This window comes from Aulonocara sp. 'chitande type north' Nkhata Bay, linkage group LG15, assembly GCF_057382095.1.
Source record: "Aulonocara sp. 'chitande type north' Nkhata Bay isolate Kocher_YH1m ecotype deep benthic linkage group LG15, A_spYH_male_GT1.1, whole genome shotgun sequence".
NCBI classification, from domain to species: domain Eukaryota; kingdom Metazoa; phylum Chordata; class Actinopteri; order Cichliformes; family Cichlidae; genus Aulonocara; species Aulonocara sp. 'chitande type north' Nkhata Bay.
In genome coordinates, this window is record NC_141358.1 from 20,046,019 (window position 1) to 20,069,131 (window position 23,113).

Genomic DNA, 23,113 nt, shown 5'->3' on the forward strand with positions numbered 1-23,113 from the left:
AGGTCGTTCATAATGGGTCTTATATTTATTTTTTAATATAATTTAACATATGTTAATGATTTATATTAGAAAGCCGTGTTGCTTTTATTTATTTAACTGGCGGAAACTACTTGAAATGAACAACACTACAGTTCCCATAATCCATTGCAAAGACGTTGCTTGACTACATAATCGAGTTTATGGTAGTTAGGCAAAACTAAACCGGATATAGCATTTTATGATTGAAAGAATGTTCCATTTTAGAAAAAAAAATATTAGTAGATGCTACAGAACGCATATGCAGATAGTTTGATATTTTAAACTTATACATCAAAACAACAAAGAAAATAGCCATATTGAAAACAGGCTTTTACTTAAAACTTACTTAGTCGTTTAAAACTACTTAATTGTTTTACTTTGAAACCCGTACCGGAATTTATTTTGTCCTATTGTGACAGACTTGACACACGGATCTTCGCACTAGCTTTGGTCTGACGGTTAGTAATATGAAAATGTCACTGAAAATTTCATGACAGAAGTTACATGACAGAAAGTATTTGGACGTATTGGTAATCTGTCAGACTACATTTTGGGACGACGTAATGCTACCGCCTGTTTGAGACCTGTACAAACTGCATTAGCTAGTTGGCGCTGACAAGCTAACTAAAAACAAATAACATAACAACAAATATCATCAAAACAACCACAAAACTTTTCTCTCTTGTCATGGATGAGGATTTCCTGCTCGCTATTCGGCTGCAGGAGCAGTTTGATCAGGAATACCAGGCTTTATTATCTTCAACAAGTGGTACTGTAGATGATAGTTTCGGGCAGAGCAGTAAGAAACGGAGAGTGGAGGTAGCTGGAGGTGGTAGCGATGTTGTTCCCTACTGGAAACCGAATCCCCAGCTTGAGAGGCCAATGTCCATTGTGGACGAGTCCTGGGAGATGCTTGACCCTAACCCCGACGTCAGGGTTATGTTTCTGGAGTTCAATGACATGTTCTTCTGGGGTAAACTTAGCGGTGTGGAGGTGAAGTGGAGCTCGAGAATGACGTTGTAAGTCATGCATGTTTTTGTTCTTGTTAACTCCCACAAAGTTGTCTACACAATAACACCTTTGATTTTTGTGCGGGATTTGGTTTTGCATGTCTGTAATGTGTCCTGCTCCTCTTTTTTTTTCTCTCTTAGGTGTGCTGGAGTTTGTTCTTATGAGGGTCGAGGTGGACTGTGTTCAATCAGGCTGAGTGAGCCTCTGCTGAAGCTTAGACCCAGAAAAGACCTGGTAGAGGTGAGGTCGACCTGAACACCATTCACATCAGAAACACTGGGAAAGAGCTTGTTGTAGGGGATGAAATTTATACATCTATCATTTTACCTTCCTAACCCCAGCAGTGAATGTGTGACAGTGTGATAGATTAGAGCTTGTAATCCTTGTAAAAGAGGACAATTTTCATGTTCTTAATCAGTTTATTTTTCCCTGGTTGCCACAGACCCTTCTCCATGAAATGATTCACGCTCTCCTGTTTGTGACACAAAATAACCGGGACAGAGATGGCCACGGACCTGAGTTCTGCAAACACATGAACCGGATCAACAAAGCCAGTGGGACCAAGATCACTGTAAGTGTATGTTCTTGAGCATTGAACTGGTAGTCCCATAAGAGACATTTTCAAACTTATTCTGTTTTGTGGACCACGTATACATACAAACCTTCAAATTTACAGTTGTATTCAGAAGTTTACATATAGGCATCATGGGCTTGAATGTCATGGGAATTTGAGGCTTTTAATGATTTGTTTGAACTGCTGTTCAGGGTGCAGTGATTGAACAGCAAAGTAATCAAGAAACATTTGAATTCATTTAGGATTTTCTCTAATCCACACTGGATCAAAACTGCATATAGGCCCAAATCTAAACATACAATCCCACTAGTATTTGGTTAAATGTTCCTTAGCAATTTGCACCTTGAACAGATGTTTTTGGTAGCCATTAACAAGCTTCTGGTGTAATTCTGGCTGGATATTTGATCACTCCTGTTGGCATTTAAAACTCACTTCCTCTCATCTCAGGATGATAGTTTGGGTCTTTTTCCAGACCCTGCCAAAGCAGTGACACATCCAAAGTTGTGAAAATCTAAGATGGAGAGTTATCTAAGTGTCTTGGCCTTTCGTATTGCTCTGAGTATTGGTCAGTCCAGTGAGTCCTGGCAAAGAAAAATTACCATTTGGAGCGAATCGTGATCACTAACAAGAAGTTAGTACATTTATTAAAAGTTAAAAGACATTGTAGAACCTCCACCAGCAATTATTAAAATATTTAAGTGAATGCATGTATATATTTGAGCTTGACACTGAGGATTAGAGGAAATCCAAAATAAATTCAAACTTTGACATCCACTTCTTGTTTTTGAATGCTGTACCATTATTCCATCCTGAAGAGACAACAGAAATCAGTAAAAGCTCAAAATTACATGCATTCATGTCTTCGTTCATTTTCATGCTGGATTTTTATTTTAGAAAACCTTCAATTGTTAATGCTTCTACAGCAATTTTTTGTAAACCCATTCATTGGGGTGGCTGTAGCTCAGGAGGTAGAGCAGGTCACTGCTGATTGGAAGCTTGGTGGTTCGATCCCTGCCTCCTCCAGTCTGCATGTCAAGTATCCTTGTATAGAGCGCTTTGAGTACTCCGGGAGAGTAGAAAAGCTGTAAGAATCAGTCAATTTACCAGTCTATTGGGCTGGATTGGTCATGTTTGGCATCCATGCCCATTTTCATAAACTTATGTCTTCCCATCTTTCCTTTCTTTCATCAGATCTACCACAGCTTCCACGATGAGGTTGATGTGTACCGGCAGCACTGGTGGCGGTGTGATGGGCCCTGCCAGAAGCGTAAACCCTACTTTGGCTACGTGAAGAGGGCCATGAATAGAGCTCCTTCTTCTCTGGACCCTTGGTGGGAGGATCACCAGAGAACATGTGGTGGCACATACACCAAAATCAAGGAGCCTGAAGGATATGGCAAAAAATGCAAAAAAACCAGCAAGACCTCAGAGAAGAAGGCCACAGGAAGTGGCAAGCCTTCAAGTACGACTACAGGTAACATGCCCGTACACGCCTGTGTATTAAGCTTTAAAACATTGTACCAACAAACAAGAAAATCTTGTTCATATTTCAAACATTTTAAACCTCAATGAAAAATGTTCTTAATTTTCTGTGACAGCCTCAAAACAACAGTCATGTCATGCTTTTATGCCTGACCGCTTTTAACTGTGAATAGATTGTTTCCACTGAGTAACTTGAGCATGTAAAATCAATTTAAATCAAATGACCCCCTGCTACAGAACATGCAAGAAATATAAAGAATGGTATTTACTGAATTGGCCCCTCAGAGACTCTAGGCTTACCCACTGGACAGCTTTGGAAACATTAAGTGTGTAATTACTACACAATTAATAATAATAATAATAGTAATAATAATAATATTATTAACTTCTTTACACTTTCAGAAAAAGGAGTTTCACTGGTTAGGCCCACTTAAGATCAAAGTGGACTGTATGTGGTCCATAGTGTGAAAGGAGTATGACACCCCTGATTTAGAGCATCTAAATGAACTGACTTTATTGTCAGAAACTCTGGTCTTGTATATAAAAAGATATAATATAAGAACTGAAATTAAAGAAAAAGCAAACCACGTCCACTTGAACTAAGTTACTGGATTTAAATACATTGCATGGCTGACTCTAAATTGTATCATTTCCTGTCCCAGGTTCGGGATCACAGGATATAAGGAACATCATCCCATTTAGTGGGAAAGGCTTCATCCTTGGGGGGAAGTCTCAGGACTCAACGTCTTCCTTGCCATCTCCCAGGCCACCACTTCCTGTTGTGAAAACACCATTGTCCAACCCTGTCCCCTCCCCAAAGAAGTTCTTCACGCCATCGTCCCTGACTAAAAGTGTCTCCTCTCCTGTTCACTCTAACAAGACCAATGGGATTTCCAACACTTTTACCTCAGTCAGACCATCCACTTCCATGGGGAAAAAGCCACCTGTAAAGAGGTCTGTCGGCAACGCGAGCCACTTTGTCAACATAAACGGTTCACCAGTGAAAATGCCAAAATCCCAGAGCAGTAGTAGCAGCCAAGGAGGAGATAAGATCAAACAGAGTTCCATTGACGACCTTTTTAATAGCACAAGCCTCAGGAAGTCAGAGACCAAAAGAGACTCACTGATATCACCAAAGTCTTCCACAAATGCTGCTTCTGCCTCCTCTATATTTCAAAAACAACAAAATAATCATTTGACTTCCTCTCCCAGCACGCCCAGTCCCAGGCCTGACATAACAAACCATTCCAAGGTCTCATCTGTAGTTACAACCGGATCCCAGGGTAGCACTTCAAGACCTGTACAGTCCAAGTATTTTACTAATTCTGACAGTGACAGCACATCAGCGGCTGTGGGTAGGAATCAGACGCCAAGACAGAGGGCGTGGGATGACCGCAGCAGCTCTGCCAGCATCTTTGACTTCTTCCAGAAGACCTTAGGCAGCGATTCAGCAACATCGAAGGAATCAATTAAGGCAAAATCACCAGAAGTGCTGCAGAGAACTACCAGTGCCACCACCACACCCTCCTCTTCTGCTTCTCTGCAGTCCTCAGCAGGACTGCACAGTGTTGCCTCCTCTTCTTCATCCTCCTCCTCCTTTGCAGTGATGGTCTGTTGTCCAGTGTGCCAAGCAAAGATCCAGGAGTCAAAGATCAATGAGCATCTTGATTCCTGCCTCTCTTGAATAAGGAGGTGATAACTTTTAGAAAGTCAGAATAAGTTTGATGTTGCACTAAAACTTCTTAACTTTGGATGTTCAATAAAATTTTATCCTTGTTTGTTCAGTAAGACGTGGCATAGTGATTTTAATGATTTTGACAATTTAAAGAATGACATTCTCCTACTTTCTATCACACTATGATTACTTCTGCGATTTCACTGCATGACTTTATGTCTGCTGTAACAAAATTCCTCACTGAACTGGACTGCATTAGAAAACTATGACAGCAGTGTTTTGCGGAAGAACGTCAGTGTGATATTACCGGTTATGGTTTGAATTCAGAAACCGTTTTGTCTTAGCCTGCAAAACCTATTTTTGTCTCCTCTGGAAGTGGATATTATTGATTTGTGGTTCCTGCAGTGGGATGTACCCCCACCCCCCAAACCTCAGGTCTGCATCTGCTGCCCTTCAGACAACAGGAGACGCCGTCTGTTCTCTGCTGATCTGATCTGTAGGAGTCAGGTTTCGCACTTACTAGCTATTTATTTCTGCAGGTCATCACATTTGCACTGCACCCAGCCTGCGGGGTCAGGTGGTGCAAGGACATTTGAATTTACTCAGTAAAACACTTCACCAGTGATATCCTCAGTACAAGAAATACTTGGATGACTAAAACGTTACAGATTTCTACCTGAATATTTTATTCATCTGTTTGGGTTTTAATTGCCAAGTAAAATATTTTTATTGGTCTGTTTGACTGAATATTTCAGTGTGGAGTGAATTCAATGCCAGTATTCAACGGTTGTCTTGTGTAATGATTAAATATCCAGAAGAAAGTGGTAAAAATCTAAACTTTGTACCCTTTGAGCTAAATGCTTATCAGGTATTTGCTGTGCTTTTAGCACTGTGCTAACATAATGATTAGCAGTAAACAATACAGATGAGGTGTGATGTATTATTTGCTTGATGATCAAGTGATGAGAAGACTAGATTAGTGTCTAGACTTAACCCTGTATTTGGACATTGACTATAAAATGCAGTCAATTTCTTTATGAATTTTCAAGATTTTTCAGTGAAAACAAGAAAAGAAAAGTTTAATCATGTTAAGGTAGCAGAAACATAAACCAAACCTTACAGGCTTCCCCACAGAAACCACTGAAGACCAATTTATGTGTCAACAAGTCAATATTTAATCAAGCATGTCTTAGAGTAAATCATAGATTTAACCTGATAGTTGTTTCCTCAGCCTACATCAGACAAATGTCCTTTTGACCATTATTATATTAAGATCGCCAGTGAAAATGTTTTAGTTTTGTAAGACTAACATTATTTACTTAAATGCAGTTTACTTCAGATCACTTTAACCATCTGATCAAAAGTACTCTGGATAGTTTGGGTTTTTTTAAATAGCACAAACGCTTTAGTCATACTCAAGAGAGAGAACGGGAGACAGACAAGTGGGTGTAGCAGAGCTGGTGGGTAAGCAGAAAGACGGAGAAGAGGATGAGGGCAGAGGTCAGGCAGCGTGAGGCCAGCTGCTGATCATGACTACGCCCTCCTGTTCCTGCAGGAAAGACTGGAGCAATGCCAGGGGCGTCAACAAAGCATGTCGGCAGCAGCATGTCAATTACCTCAGTCTGCTGCTGCAGCTTTAATTGCCATCTGGCTCCACAGGCACAGAGGAAATACTGTTGGGAAAAAGGCAAGGGTGGCTTTTATATTTGATTCTCAAAAAACTACTACGCTTAAATATCTAAAATCTTGTACTTGAATGCACAACAGCTTCTACTGAAAAATACGGTAAACTCTATTCATTGGGGTGAAGTTTGTTATTGCCAAATTACAGCTGACACTAAAAACACCACTGAAGATGCAACTCTATGCTTTTAGCTATGTAAAAATGATAAAGAAAATATACAGTAGTTCAAACCAGACCAACCAACCAGAATTAAGAAGAAAGGCAATTTAAGCAACTTTGGATGTGGTGCCAGATGGTCTGGTCTGAGTAATTCAGAAACTGTTTATTTACTGGGATTTTCCCACACAACCATCTGAAGAGTTTATAGAGAATGGCTAGAAAAAGAGAAAATATCCAGTGGCAGAAATGCTTTGTTGATAACAGACATAAAAGGAACATGATTCAAGCTGATGTGAAGGCAAGATTATCTCAAATATGTTGTTTCAACCAAGATATGCAGAAAAGCATCTGTGAACATGCAAGACATCCAACTTTGAGTGGTGACAGTAACAAAAAACCACACTGTGCACCACTCACGTCAGCTAAGACATGAGTCTTAGCTGACATAAGTGGCACAGGGTCACCAACAGAGGACAGGAAAAACATTGCCGGTTCTGATGAGACTTGGTTTCTGCTGTAAGATTCAGATGGTAGGGTCAGAATTTGGCATAAACAACATGAAATCGTGGCTCAATCCTACTTTCAGACTGCTTCTGGTAATGTAAAGGCGTGGGCAAGTTCTGGGCGCATGACGCCTATTTCCAGCAGGATAACATCAAATGGCCTGGAATCTGATGTGGCAGAATGGGAGATCTGCGGCATGGACGTACACCTGACAAACCCGGAGCAACTCTGACACTATCGTGTCAATATGGACCAAAATCTCAGAGGAACGTTTCGGGCACCTTGTTGAATCTGTGCCACGAAGAATCAAAGCAGTTCTAAAGACAAAAGAGGGTCCAACCCAGAACTAGCAAGGTGTACCTAATAAGGTTAAGGTGATCTAATACTTGCTCACAGTCCTTTCAGCACTGTCTTGTTTTCTTCTTAAATCCTTCTTAAATATGATTCTTTGAGTGTTTATATATAATGAAAATCTACTGATATATACAAATATCAGGATCTTTTACATTGAACTCAAAAAAACAGAAGCGTGCAAATGTTACAACCCATAAATACACGAAACTATACAACAGTTTTAGCTGCTTGTATATACTGCTGGTTTAAAGACACTTTTGGAATTTGGTCTGATTTTTAAGTTTGTTTTATTTTATCCTTAAAAGTGAATTTGCCAACTGCAGTGTAGGGGTTATGGAAGATCTGAAAGCAGCACTAAGAAGTCATATTAGATTCACTGTTTCCTGTCTTTGTTAGAACAGAAAGAGGCTGTTTAATCACTCTAGCAGCTCCAGAACAGGACGATGTAGTGTAAACAAAGCTCAGCTGTGGTATTATCCGACCAGCCTTTGAGTTTTTATTGCTATTTATTGCTAATGTGGCTTCCAAACCTTTTATAATTGTGTGTGTTATGTGTGTGTGTTTAATTTATAATACCACTGTGTAGAATATTGCCACTGCAGTTACTGTAATTCGGTCTGATTCCATTCCCGTTTGTCACAGGGAGGAAACAGTCACCCCCGTCCACCGCAGAGGGCCTCTGAGCAGAGGAAAAATCCATGACAGCAGTTGTTAGTCCAGGCCAGCCCTCTTTCCTGAACTTCTGTACATTGACACGCTATAGGGAGCTGAATTCCTGCAAACACACCCCCACACACACGCACATTATTTCCTTTCAGGTCTGTTGTTTCTCCCTGACAGTGATGCATTCCAGACAAGCTCCAAGTTCAGTGCAATGTCACCCTGTTGGCTGCTGTTTGTTTAAGAGCTATTGTTTCATGTAGAGGTGCAAGTAATCCCTCTGCAGAAATCAAATCTGTTTAAACTTACTCTTGAACTGCTGTTTTAACAGCTTTTGCCATTTCATCAACTGTCACTTAGAACTTCTGTGGTTAAAAATATTTCATAATCTCAGCAGTGACAGCTTGTCCAATGTTCTGAAATGTACTTGTTTCCGAGTTAAATACACTCTTTTAATATATTTCTATTCTTCATGATGCTAAATCTTTCTAGTGTAGGGACACATGAGTATCTTAATAAGTTAATTTCTTAATGTTTTCATATATATCGCATACATTAATATATAATATATATATTGTATTGTATACCTATACTGACTGCTCGGTCTAGCAGGCGCAAAACACCAGCAAAACACCAGGTAGACTGAGCAGTCAGCTAAGTCTGCAAGACTAGGCTGACCAAGCTGTGTACTCTAAGTACAAGATCCATTGGGTTCTGGGGTCTATCACACCAGGCAAGACCCCAGGTGCAGGCAGTGTAAAGATGCCCCTGAGACAATTCAGCACATAACAGAAGGGTGCAAAATGATAGCAGCCAGGGCATACATGGAACACCATTACCAAGGAACATTTGTGCCGAGTGTGCCCTGGAAGTCCCGAGGTCAAAGTGGGCGACACCCCCTAGGGTGGTGGAGAATGACCGAGCTAAGATCCTGTAGGACTTCCAGATATAGAAAGACAAAATGGTAATGGCTATAGTGGTGGTAGAGAAGCAGAAGAAGACGGCCGTAGTAATCGATGTAGTGATACAGAATGGCAGCAACATCAGGAAGAAGGAACACAAGAAACTTAAGAAATACCAAGGGGTCAGATCTCTGTCCAGAAGAGTGCAGTCCTGGGAACAGCTAAGATACTGTGCAGGACCCTCAAGCTCCCAGTCCTCACTGCTCAAGCTTGAGGGATAGACTGCCATATGTCTGTGTGTGTGTGTGTGTGTGTGTGTGTGTGTGTGTGTGTGTGTGTGTGTGTGTGTGTGTGTGTGCATGAAATGTATGTATTCGTTAAGCTTAACTAATTTCCTCAATAACAGTTGTTTTAGCGATTTATTGCATAATATCTCATATAGACACAGACCGATATACAAAATGCTTGAAATCTACAAAGAAAAATACAACTGAAAATTTTGAGGGAAAAAAGAAACAGAACAAAGCTCCTTTGGTAGCTTTTGTACTGCCAGCAGTGAGCTCAACATAAGCTGATATCTTTAGACCATTATTAGCTGGATCCAGTAAATGATGCAAACTCATTGTGCTTTTCGAAAGGCAGATTAACACCACCCTGCTAGGGTTACATGCCTCCCTAGGGGGTTGCAATCATATGCCTAATCCTTTGATCTCAAGAGGTAGTGATGATGATGATGGTGCTGCTGCTGCTGGTGGGAGCTTATAGAAGGACCTGTCTGTTTATAAAAACCCTGGACAAAACAGATTGTCTTTGATTGGTCTAAAAGGCTAAACTGTACAGCTGTGAACGATCAGCTGATGGCTAATTGTTGTAAGAGCAGGGTTTCGGGGAGGAGGACAATGAGGACAAGGTTTTCACAAAGACATCCTGTGTTGTCTCAAAGTTATTAAATATGAATATACAAATATGAAGCCTGATTTAATGACTCTTAGCTTTCTTATAGCCTCAGTTTCCTGTTCTTAGCTGACAGTAGTGGCACCTGGTGTGGTCTTCTGCTACTGTAGCTCACCTGCTTCAAAAATTTGACATATTGTACATTCAGAGATGCTCTTCTGCATACTTTGATTGTAAGGAGTAATTAATGGAGTTTAAGTTGCTGTCTTCCTATGAGCTCCGTTCAGCCTATCTATGCTCCTCAGACTTTGACATCAATAAGACAGTTTCACTCAGAGAACTGCAGCTCACTGGACATTTTTCTTTTTCGGAGATGGTTGTGAGGGAAAATACCAGTAAACAGGCTGTTTCTGAAAAACCCAGAGCAGCCTGTCTGACACCAATAACCATTCCACATCCAAAGTTACTTAAATTGCTTTTCTCACACATTATGATGCTTTATTTAGCCAGCTTTAATCTGTCACATTTTAACAAGGATGTATGAATATTAGAAGGATCTAAAAATTGTGTTTGTTTGCTTATTTGTTCCCATTCTCCTGGTTATTTTTAATGATGTCCTCCATGCAGGGCTTAATATACTGGGAGTAGTGAATTCACATAGGTCTTTCATCTTACCTCGGCTACTAAATGTTATATGTTATAAACTAACATAAGGCTGATATCAGTCATTGTCACAAAACTTGAAGCAGAAAATATTTCTAAAAAATGTTTAATCTAAAGTAACTGTCGGGTCTATCAAAATACTTTCAAATTTAGCATACTTTGAATAGTTTTGAAAGTAAATGTGTAGCAGAACGTTAGAACCTCATACATATTCACTTTCTGTGCTATACAACGTGCCAAGAGAAGCACAAGTTATCATAAAATCAGCATTTTTGGGGGGCCACTTGCAAGCAAGTAAGTTCATGCACAATGAAGACCCTGACTGAGTCTCATAAGGGCATTTAACACTTTTAATGATTATTATAAGAAGCACATTAGCAGAAGTAGAGAAAAGAATCTTAAGATTTCATTAATTTCAGTACAGCGAATAGGAATACAGGGCTTCAGGCTTCATCCATCTGCCTGTGTGTGTGTGTGTGTGTGTGTGTGTGTGTGTGTGTGTGTGTGTGTGTGTGTGTGTGTGTGTGTGTGTGTGTGTGTGTGTGTGTGTGTGGCACAGCACATGCTTCTTTCTTTCTTTCTTTCTTTCCGAGGAGCGTGTGTGATGCTTTTGTGCTGATTTCATGGTTATTGTTGTGTTATTGTTGTGATCGGGCTGCAGGCTGGGGGGTGGAAGTAAGGCCCACCATCTGTCCTTTATTCGCACTATTGTCTTTCACACACACTACTATCACGACCTTCAACCCCTCTGCCTACAATAGGTCACCTGGACACACTCTTCAAATAAACCAACGGGCAAACATTAAAGTTTAATGCTAAAAGAAAATTTGGAGTAGACATATTTACACACAATGTGTGATTTCTTTTTAAGTGTAGAAGCAATTTTTTACATATGTGAAATTTCTAAGATTTCTTTTTTCAAATTCAGGGGTAAGCAGTTGTTCAGTGTTTTTAATATAATCGCGCAATTTGTTGTATTAGAGTAGATTGTGTACAAATGTACATTTAAATGCCATCTCATCTCTTGTCTGTTTAAATTGTATTCTTTGTATCTGTTCAAAGATCTGTTCAATAAGATACACGATTTCCTATAAATATATGTGTTTTAAATAAAAGTCTGCATGTTTTATGCATATACGTGTTGGCAGGGAAACGCCCAGCAGCCACTGTGTTAAAGGACAGGAAGCGGATTTTACTATTCGGCCACAATCCGAGTTTGGACACTTTACAAGAATCACCAAAACATAACCAGAAGTTCTTTTCAAAGTAAAAGCCGGGGGACGTCGTATAGAAGTTTAATAGAATAGAAGAATGGAATCTCCTTCCACTGTCATTGGACATGTACAACGAAATTCTGGTAACGCCACACCAACTGTTCAAGGATTAAAAATATCAATTGTATGACAGCAAGAATAAATAGCAGACCAGAGGAGTATATACAAACAAGATGAATATATACAAAACTAGAAGGCATAAAATAGAGAGGCACACATTAGAGGACATGGTTGCAAAGTGCTTGAAAGTAGTGCAATGGAGAAATGGAGAAAACACCCATATGATTGTAATAGGATCTCTTAGAACAGCATTTAAACTTTGATTATTGTTCCACGTTTTTATTTTGTTTCAGTGCATGTGTTCTGTTGAGTTGTATGTTTGTAAAAGAAATACTTGCAGGAGTGATTTTTTTTTCTTGAGAATGGTATAAGATGTTATAATTATGATCCTAATTTATAACATAAGGGATACATCGTAATAAAAAAAAAGAGGTGTGAGATGCAAAGCATCCACCTGTGGGAGAATTCTGCAACAGAAAAAAGGTAGTACAAATATAACTTCTAGTAAAAGAAAGGCTTCTATTAATCCTGGTTCGAAGCAGGACAGCATGGTGGTGCAGTGGTTAGCACATTTCAGATATGTGGTTGACTCTTAAAGCCAGCTGTGAGTGCTTGCTCTCCTTGTGTCTAGCTTGTATTATCCAAGTGGTCTCCTCCCAAAGCACCAAAACATGCTTTTCATGTTAAATGATGTTTCTAGATTTATCAGTATCTAAAGGTTAAACCCTACAATGGACTGGCGATCTGGGATGAGAACGTGTTGCACCCAGTGACAGCTGGTATGGGTTCCAGCCCTTCTGCAACCCTGAATTGGATAAGTGAGCAAGAAGATGGATGGATATTACAAGGCAAAGTTTTCACGCTTCTCCTTATAATAGATTAGATTAGATAGAACTTTATTAATCCCTCGGGTGGGTTCCTCTGGGAAATTCGATTTCCAAAAAAGCACAGCACCGACAGAAGTTACAGAGTTACAGAATATTATATATATATATATATATATATATATATATATATATATATATATATATATATATATATATATATATATATACACACACACACACACACATATATATAAATACTACGGGCAGAAAAAAGCCAGTATGCTTTAGCAATTATTGTTTCTGTTATTTTTGTTTTTCTCTCTTCCCACGTTCATCACACTTTTTTTAAGCTGATGTGATTTTATTTTGACGATCATACCGGAATTCCAGCGGCTTCACTCGGGATAACTGAACGTGGCGTCGTTGGCTACCCTGGGGTGAGAAAAGCACGGCTGTTGCTCGGTTTGTTCAGTGTGGGAGACTGCTGTGTGATAACAGTGTTTGTGGCGTCTTTGAACTGAAAAAAAACAGGACTTTATAGACACTAGCTCTCCCCGCTTCGTAACACATAAGACGATGAATGGTAAGTCAACGAACGGCACGCTGGGGGGAATGGCCTGCATCGAGGGTCTACCGCCGCTGCCGAAGAGCCTGAGCGGGTTGCTGAACTCAAGCGGCGGCTCCTGGAGAGAAATGGAGAGGATGTACGTGAAGAAAACCATGATCCAGGACGACCTGAGCAGAGGCAGGAACAATGCCGATAACCTGCTGGCCAACAAGCCGGCCAACCTCGATGCAGCACTGGCTCTGCTGCGAAAAGAGATGGTAACATTTTCAGTGTTTTCCTTTATTTGTCGACAGGAAAGTGGTCCGTTTACCACTGCTGGTTTAATCCTAGCGATTTACATTCACAACCATTCAACCAAAATCCCTAAAGAAACTGCAGAAGTTTTCTTTTTTCGGCTTTTGGACAAACTTGTGTGCATTTTAGCTGAGAAATTAAGACTTTTTGAAAACAATAGTCTTTTGATTGATTCGGCATACAAAATTAACCCGTTCTGCATTATATAAATAAATTATGAAGTTAAAAATATTGATTTATGTCCTGTCTGTTTGGGATTTTTGTTCAGTGAACATACAAATTATGTTCACTGTTCATTGTTATCACTTCTGTTAAGTGTGTTTTCTCCTTGCTCTGTTTATTAAAGACTCGCTAGTTAATTAACTTAACATGCCACCCAACCACCTAGAAGCACTTGAGGATAAAAACGAGATTTTTTTTAAATGGACTCTGGTGTTAATAACAGCCTATATAAGAAGAAGGAAAAAAGGGGATCAGGAACAGCTTTGCATTGGATGAGACAAATTAAGCCATTAGGCTTGTGCTGATTTGGATTCTAAGCTCATTTTAATACCTTTTAGCTTCAGTATAAAAGTTTCTATTGTGACATACAGAAACCAACACAAAATCCTTCAGTGAACTAATACCTGCTATCACATTTGCAGAGATGTAATCAGAGTGAAACTCTTACTGCACACTGTTTTACACTCCCTTGCCAGCAGCAAGGATTTTCATACTATCACCGGACCAGATTTCATTATTGAGGTAGATTCCCAGCAATCTTGGTTAATGCTTAACAATAGCTTGTTTTCTTATGTGAAGTCACGTAGCTGAAAGAGGTTAAACTGCTGCTGAAACTCTAGGCATTTGGATTTATTTATTTTTTTTCCTAAATCTTTCTTTCCTAAATCCCACTGACTCTTTATGTCCTTTAGCCTTGGCAGAGTAGGTTCCTAATGTTAGCCTTATTGCTTTGCTGCTGTTAATGTATTACTGTGGGGTTGTTGTAGTTAATAAGTTGTCAGTGTCCTATATTTTTAAAGACTCTAAGCTTGTCCCTGTGCAGTTTTAAAGAGCACAGTGTTTGGTGTGCGTTTTAGCTGCCTGTGTTATGCTTGACCACTGAGTGTGCCGTGCCTCTAAGTTCAAACTGCACTGTCAGCTCAGCCGTGAGGTCAGCAGCAAAAATGCCCTTTACACACCATCATCGTGGCCTTGACACACCGATGTCACAGAGTCAGCTGAGGCCACAGGCGAGGATTATTTTTATTACTTTCTTCTCTTTTTGTTTCTTTGTTAGAGGTTAAATTTAGTGACTGTTTAGGTATTTTACTTGAATAATTCCTTTACAGTCACTCTTTTGTTGCTTATCTTTCTGTTTATGTGCTAAACGGTTGAGAAATAAATCAGATTTTCACTAATGCCAAGTTATTAAGGTGATTTGCCAGACAGATGTTTTTGGAGCTAAAACAATGAATTCATTCATCTATATTTAAAAAATAAATTGGCTATTATGCCGGTAAAAGCCCCACAGGCCCATTTTATTATTAAATGGGCCTGTGGGAACCCTGGAAGATTTACTTGCTGTAGAAAGATCCTGGTTACTGAATGCTCAGAAGTATAAGACTGAGCTTTTATTTGTAGGCAATATTGGCCACTGAAGGATGGTTGGAGAGTTTAAGTGGTGCAACTGGTGTAAATTTCATCATTTAAAGGAAAACTTGCTAGGCTCCATGTTTGTGTCCTTACACCCAGCTTGTTGTGGCACTACACTATAAGGGCACCTGCTATGCATATGTCCGTGAAGTAATTTAGAAAATGAAAGCAGAGCCGCTTGTTCGTGGTTCCTGTAGCTGTTTGTGTTCATGTCAAGCGATTATAATCCCAGGTTATTAGACAAAATGACACGTTTAAAAAATTTGTAGAACATTATCTCTGGGTTTCTTAATTATTAAACTGTGAACAATTAAAAAGGCAACAAGCTGCTGAAAAATAATCTAATAAGCTAATGAGTTAGCTGCAGCTGTTCTTCCCTGGGTTTTTTAATGCTAATCCCTATACTGCCCCCTGCAGGTGGGTTTGCGTCAGCAGGACATGTCCCTGCTGTGCCAGCTGTGGTCGCTCCACGAGTCCATCCAGGAGTACAAGGGGAGCTGCCAGGACCTTAGCGCAGCCTCCAGCCTCAGCATGATGGAGAATGGCTACTTTGACGAGGATGACGAGTATTACCCGGAGCCTGGTTCCACTCCCACCGGGGAACAGCCGGATGGAGACATTGGAGATGGGATGGCAACAATGGGGGCAGCCAAGAATGGGAGCGGCAGTGGCAAAGGGGACAGCTGGGACTCCTTTCGCGTTAACATCTGAGGCCTCGTTGTCAGCATTTTTCTTAGTGTGGATGCATATTTTTGGGTTGACAGACTGGATTAGGCTGGAGGAGAAACCTTTTTGGCCTCCAGGGAGTGAGTGGCTGGTGAGAGACAACAGACTATGGCGTCTCGTGGAACTGTAAAAATCCAGCTACCTTAAACACCTCCTCAGGTCAAACATCCGCCTGCTTGTGTTGCAGAACGTTGTTTCTGCAGCGTGACCAGGAGCTTCATCAAACTGCAGATCTGAGCGATCAGATATTTTGAGAAGTTACTCTCTTAACAACCTCTGAAACACTCAGGGGTTGGGATCAATTGTATCCAGCGACTCGATATAGTCAAAATTCGGCAATATACATATATATATATATACACACACTTCTTTTTGTAAACAGCTTTATTGCTGCTTCTATGTCCGTTTGTTTTGTTAGACAGTCACTTTCTTTTTGGCTGAACTTTTTTTTTTTTAATTTACATATACAAAAATATATGAACAAAGTTTTATTATTTATTATATAATATAAATAACAAAATATTTGCTTTCCTGTTACTCTGACATTTTCTACTGCACCATTCCTCAGCATTTACTGGTTGGAAAGAATCCCAGAAATCCAGAGCTTTGCAATCAGCATTGGTGCAAAAAGATGACTGACTCTGTGGACATATTAATGGAGACAGTGTGTGTGTTTCTTCTAAGTGGTGAAACCATTAATTTACATCAACCCCTTGGGGTCCAACCAGAAGTAGTAGTACGGAGAAAGAGATGAGGTCCTCATATCCACTGAGTTTGTGTGCAGGTATGAGGTCTTCACCGTCCTGCCTTTAGGTGGAGCAGATATCTGCTCAGGAAATGTGAAATCTTCAGAATGCTGGAAACAGTTTTAACTGTTTGCAGAGGTGAAAAACCCCAAGCCCAGCGTGCTGTGTTGCAGATATAGTGCTTCAGCACTTTACAGGCATATCAGACATGTCTCTGTTCTCAGACTTTGTAGTGTTCAGGACACATCTGCCTGAATTTAACTTTCTGCTTTAATATTATCTATCTTTAAGAAACATTTACTTAAAGATTAAAACAGAACTCAGTTTATTTCTGGATCTTGGTTTCATTGTATTTATCAATTTAAGTGGGGGTCCGCCCCAATCAAGGGTTGGCTGGTTCAAACACTGAACATTCAGATATTAGTTTCTTGAGGTCAGTATTAACATGAATAGAAATGCAAAGACTACCTAAGTTGAAACAAGAATTATTCTTCAAAATAATAGAATTATTCTATTATAGATGATAATGAGCATTAAAAGAAATTATGAAGCCACATACAAATATGGCCAAGAGCTGAGCTGTGATCTGGTAGCTGGAACATTTTTCATTATGGAAACAAAAAATAAAAAATCTACACATTTTCTCACTTTTTCATGGTGCAGTTTGTTTTTAGACACTTTTTTTTTAAATGGGACCTATTGTGCTGATATCACTTCCATGCTGGCTTTGTATGATTCACAGTTTACAGTAATCTTTCTTTGAGTTTAAAAACAAACAAACAAAAAAAAACCCTTGCCCTTCATGGGGATTTCTTACTGACCTCCTTTTTTTATTGATTGATTTTGTTCCTTTTAGAAACATTTTTGCATAATAGGTCCCTTTTAACTTTTTCTGGTCCCAGTGGCCTTCAAATATCACCTACAGTGTAAATAAACATCTGTAGCTCTAGACCTAGTAGCAACTATCACATGAAAACCCGGTGCTTTATACTCTTATGCATCGAGATCTTAACCAATCTCATTTTAGCGTCATGTGCTCTGTTAAGTGTGACAGATGCCCGTGCAGGATTAAGCTCATTTTTAAGTCATCCTTGAGGAATATAAATCTGATTATATCAGCATTTGGTCATCTTTGCATACGTTATAGGGGCTCTTTAACGATCTCTGCTTCCATTACAATATGACGGTGGTCATTAATTAGATTGTAACAAAAAAAAGTGCTTTTGTTTTTGCTTTGGTTGGTTTTTTTTTTTTTTAATCAGAAGAACTTGCCTTCATTGCCTCATCTATAATAAAAAAAACAACTAAGTTAAAATTCCTTCAATCTAAAATCTAAAATCTTGACTGTTTAAGACTTTTGGATGTGAAAATCCTCTTTGTAAACACATGAATGGTCTACTCAGGCTTCCTAAGTATCTAAACTCTGCAGCAAAGGTCTCAGCTCAGCCTGTAGCATACAACACAGCTACAGACACAGCACAGCAGCTGTGCTGTCAATCATAAATTGAGTTTCTGAACTCACCATCGCTTTGAGAAGATATCGAGGGTTCATCTTTGCACAAATGTGCTCATATTTCGTCACCTGTCTGTACGTCAGTCCGCTATTTGAACACAAACCAAAGAGAGTACGCCACTCAGCATTGTATTTGGTTGACGTTGCTGATGTAGGCGGGATCTGGCTATGTTGAACTTAAAACTTAACATCTGGTGTCTTGACGAATGTCGTTAGGAGTTTTTTGGAGCTGATGAATGAAGGACATTTGGTTGGCCTTTTGAACAGTTGGCCGCCTTCTTCCCCACTCAAAGACCAGCGTTTTCAGTTGACTGAATTAAAATGTCACCGACCAGTGAAAGTCTAGAGGATTGATTTATGACAAGTATGTGAAGAGTCAGATGTGTCGCAATAACATGTGGATATGAAACCATGTTTCCGCAAGCACAGTAACCCTTGATCTTCTAACTTCTCTCTAAAATCTGTCGACATCAAGAGTTTCTGATTTAACCGGAGTAGTCTGACATTTTGGGAAAATGTTTCAGTTACATACTTCATCTGTTAAACGTAAAGTCAAACCAGCACAATCACCAGATGGGGAAGTAGCTAGCATTACTATGTCTTACTGCCTCCATTTCCCAGACATGGATTAAGCTGAGATAGACCATAAACTTTTTCCCCTGGAGGTCCTCCTAGGATTTAGTCTGGGAGGAGGTTTAATCCGTGTTGGAGAGTAACAAAATCCACTGGCAAGCACTTTTAAAGTTGCCACTTTGACATAGTTTTGTTATCCATATAACCTGGACCTGGTGTGTGAAGTAATTTTAAACATTACCATCACATGGGGACACAAAGTGAACAATGGTTGATTGTTTTTTGAGCAGGATGAAGTTTGGGGTGGAGCAAAGCTAAACTCTGTTGTCACCATAAAAGGATGCAAGTTCTCCTTGAGGTTTATCATATATATTTTTTTCCTGATCTAAGCTTGGACAAACATTTTTTTTGCCTCTTGCATATGTAACTACTCACTTTTATTCTGAACCTTTCCATAATGCATTTGCAACTTTCTGACTAGTCTTATTATTTAACAGAGTCCATTGACTTTGGTTCCAGTGTTCTGATAAGTTGAAATGATTGTTCTCTGTTTCTCTCTGTTGCTTTTTATGATCCACATTTAATGAAACTTAACTTTGTCTGTGAAGTACACCTGTATGCGACTGCTGCCAACATTTCTAGTCGGATTACACATTTAGGGTCAGGTAAAGCACCTGTTTTACTACTGCAGTCTACTGCTAATCTGAAGCCGAAAGCACGTTTGATTAAACGGTTTTAAACCACTGACGTTTAGGACACGAGTCACATCTTGATCCCAGGATTTCTATTGGATGTCTACCCAATTAGTGCCTTTTTATAAGATGTTCAAGATGGGAATGAACATATACCATAAGTCATATGAACTGATTGGCCTGTACTTTGGTTTTTAAAGCTGCTACATGTGGAATTTGAAACATAATGACTTTAGCAATCTCACAAAACTCATTCTGAAGCTGTGCCAGAAATAAATGAATGTCATGCTGACATGTCGCTCTCCTCCAACTCCAACGAGTCCCTAATTTGGATCTGTTGTTAATTATACTCTTCTCTGTCAAAAGATTGTTTGGAATTTTATTGGCAGGGATGCAGCTGTTGGGAACGGTGTACTGCTGACACCCACTGAAATTTGAGTTGCTCTAGCAAAAGTGAGACATCTCTCTTCCTGTTTTGGTTGATGCTTAGAAGAAATTGTACACCTCAAAATAAAAGGACCCTAATGTATGGCGGTTATTTCTTCAGAATACAACTTTAAAATACACGTAGCAATTTTACCGTCAAGAACTTGTATCAGCCTTAAAGTCAGCTGAGGCATTTGCAAACCGAGCTAGGTGGTGCACTCCTCACTTGTTCTTCAAGTCTGTTTTTTGCACTTGTTTGTGCCTGTTGCTGTGTTAAATCCCCAAAAATACGACTACCTGACCCTCTTTGAGTTTGTCACTACTACACAGGTGCATGGTGCTCTTTGTACGCTTACACTATTGTAGCTTAACCCAGCACAAGAGAGCTAAGAAGAAGCTTTAAATTGAACACCAGCAAATTGTACTTAATATTGTACCGTTGCCACGTGTGTTGCCTGTTCTGTAGACTAAAATATGCCCCTTTTTCACATGATTATTGGATGTGTAACATGGAGATTTCATCTCAGGGTAAACTTTAAAAAAAATTGTTGGTTTTTTTTGGGTGGTTTTGACTCCTGACAAAATAGCATACTTCCCTTAAACAATGGCTCTCGAACTAAAGGTGAACAATGCTATGTCACACCCACTTACAGTGAGTCATAATTATGATTCAATGGTTTGGTGCAAGTCTCAAAATCAAAGGGCAAACTTTGCACCAACTTTGAACAATCAGGAGGCGAAGACGCCAAGTGCAAAACAACCACAAAAGCTTGACATAGTTTGACTTAAGTGCGGATTACCCCTGCAATCACGGTCACGCCTGAGCGTTCACACCCATGCTGTAGTGGTTGTGAAAAGCGTTTTGGAAAACCTAGTGAGGGTTGTGGCACTTGAATGGAGAATAACTTGAACATTACTTCCAATGAGGAAAAAAAATAGCTGAAGGTGTGTAATGTGTGTGCGCCTTTTCTGCAGCTGACCAAATCTGACCTGTGTCCAAACCTGGGTTTGAAAACATGATTGAGCCAAGACAGTTCATTATTTTACAAGTGACATGTTTATCAGTAGGCCTGAGTATGCAGATGTAACCTATTGAGGAAATCAGAGAAGTAAATGCAATTTCATTCGTGTTTGTTCTTTATATCTCTTATTGTAATCGTTCATTAACTTGCTTTAGTGAAAAGAAGGATTTTATGTATTGTTTTTTTTTGAATAAGTAACATTTGGAGAACACGTGAAGGCTATGTTGCCGCCATCTATCATTCCTCCTGTTCTCTTATCCATGAATGACCACACTGCTGTTTGTTTGGACAGTACTCTCTCATAGTTATACTGTTATGAATTTAATAAAGCGGTTCTGTACTTTTCAGGTTTTTAGAGTGATGTTTTTTTTATGAGGGAAATATTGATCGTGCCTTCAGACTTCTAAATTAAACTGACATGAATAGCAGATCAACAATTAAACCACAGTTATGTTTTAGTAGAATTTAATTTGATACTTTGGGGAGATATGAGATCTATGGGTATATTAATGATTGTACCAGATCCAATGACATCCTCTCCAGGTGTTTCTGAGATAAAGCATTCATAAGGATTGTGAAAGTGAGCTTATAGGAACCACGTCCTTAGTTCCATGACACAAGTGGCTGTAGATATTATGCTCTTGGTTGTGTTTTCTATCGATCTCTATTTTCATCTTATAACTGAAAAACATCTGGAGAGCATTTCATTACATCTGGAATAAACGTTCACTTGGACGCAAAAATCAACAGGTCAGGTTCATCAAAGGTCAAATCTCTCTCATTTTTAAGTTATTTCCCAGGCCCACCTAGAGGGATTTATGTATATTTTTTTAACATCCAGCCCAAAAGTTAATTTGGACTTGGGGCTGAACTGATTAGATTTTGGTCATCAAATTTTACTATGACCTCACTCCCGAGTGCAACTAGAGAGAATTTCAGTACATTTGGAACAAATGATTTTGGAAGTAAAGGTTCGGATATTTCACCTTCTTAATCTACTTACTTACTTTCATGTATGTAAAATTTAATGTTCTAATGAGATTTATGACCATTGGTCAAACACATACCTCAGGAACAGAAGGAGGATTGTGACCATATTTCATAATTGGTATAGTTCACTGAATTGGTAGCACCAACCTTCACATTATACATTTCATTTGGACAGACTGGCTGGCAGACACCTGTAATGTGATCATTCTGGTTTGAGCAGAGTAGCCAGCAGCTCTGTGGAGCTGCAGATGCTTTGAGTAAAATGCAAATGTCAGCATGCTGACAACAGCAATGCTAAATCTCTCTTATCTAGCATAGTATTTTAATACACTATCACTCAGCATAAAGCCCTAAGCACACAGTACAGGTAAAGTTGTTGAGGTTGTGTTTACAATAAAATTTAGAGTATGTATTTAATTTTGTAGTGATACTTTTGTTATTTTTATATATTTGTTTTTGCTTCAAAACCTAAATTGTGCTGGTGAAACATTTAATGTGCTAATGTGTGCACAGATACAGCCTGCACCAGGAGATTTTCTGGAGAGCAATTCATTTCAAGCTTGGTGGTCATCCTAGGCTAGGAAACATCCTGTGGTAACCTCGAACATGTGTTCCAAATACTGCTCTAACCTAAAAACTTTAATCCACTTGTGGCACGACTGGATAAGTAAGTTGCTTGGTCTTTAATTATTATCTCAATCTGTTTTGAAGTTGTTGCGACGTTTCACTTTCGATCACTGTTACTGGCAACCTGGCAAACTAACTACTAATCATGTAGGTATGCCACAAACAGGCTAAAAAAATAAAACCTTTACATTTGCACTATTTACACCCAAAATCTTAAAAAAAAAAAAAATCCAACTAATACTCTAGGAGAAACAGCTCTTTCACACCAAACTGTGCTTCCTTGCCATCTCCCTGCTGCCCTACTTATTTCTTGTTCTCAATGCATCTCACTCTGACCTGCATTTAAATGCGCCAATCTGCATTTTGGTTTAGAGTAGCTGCCATGCCTGTGCAGTTCCAGTGTAATTGATCATTACTGCAGCAGGATGTGGTGGCTTTGATGTAGCAGCTTCTCCTGCTGGGAGGTTGGGATGAATTACTGATGATGATAACACTGTTTATATTTTCATACTCAGAGTCTCTATGTAAATTCTCACCAACCTCCCTGAGAGACTTAAGAA

At 39.4% G+C, this 23,113-nt stretch overlaps 2 protein-coding genes across 2 annotated transcripts; both read left to right on the plus strand.

Moving 5' to 3' along the window:
• Positions 1-175: 175 nt before the first annotated feature.
• sprtn (SprT-like N-terminal domain) lies at positions 176-5,529 on the plus strand. The gene is made up of 5 exons (XM_086264868.1): positions 176-1,037; positions 1,170-1,269; positions 1,472-1,600; positions 2,795-3,077; positions 3,748-5,529. The coding sequence occupies exons 1-5, from the start codon at positions 706-708 to the stop codon at positions 4,767-4,769; spliced, it is 1,866 nt and encodes a 621-aa protein (XP_086120994.1). The 5' UTR covers positions 176-705; the 3' UTR covers positions 4,770-5,529.
• A 7,608-nt stretch (positions 5,530-13,137) lies between these two features.
• On the plus strand, positions 13,138-21,281 carry fam89a (family with sequence similarity 89 member A). The gene is made up of 2 exons (XM_086264869.1): positions 13,138-13,566; positions 15,656-21,281. Exons 1-2 carry the CDS (start codon positions 13,318-13,320, stop codon positions 15,947-15,949), a joined length of 543 nt encoding a protein of 180 aa, XP_086120995.1. The 5' UTR covers positions 13,138-13,317; the 3' UTR covers positions 15,950-21,281.
• Positions 21,282-23,113: the final 1,832 nt, after the last annotated feature.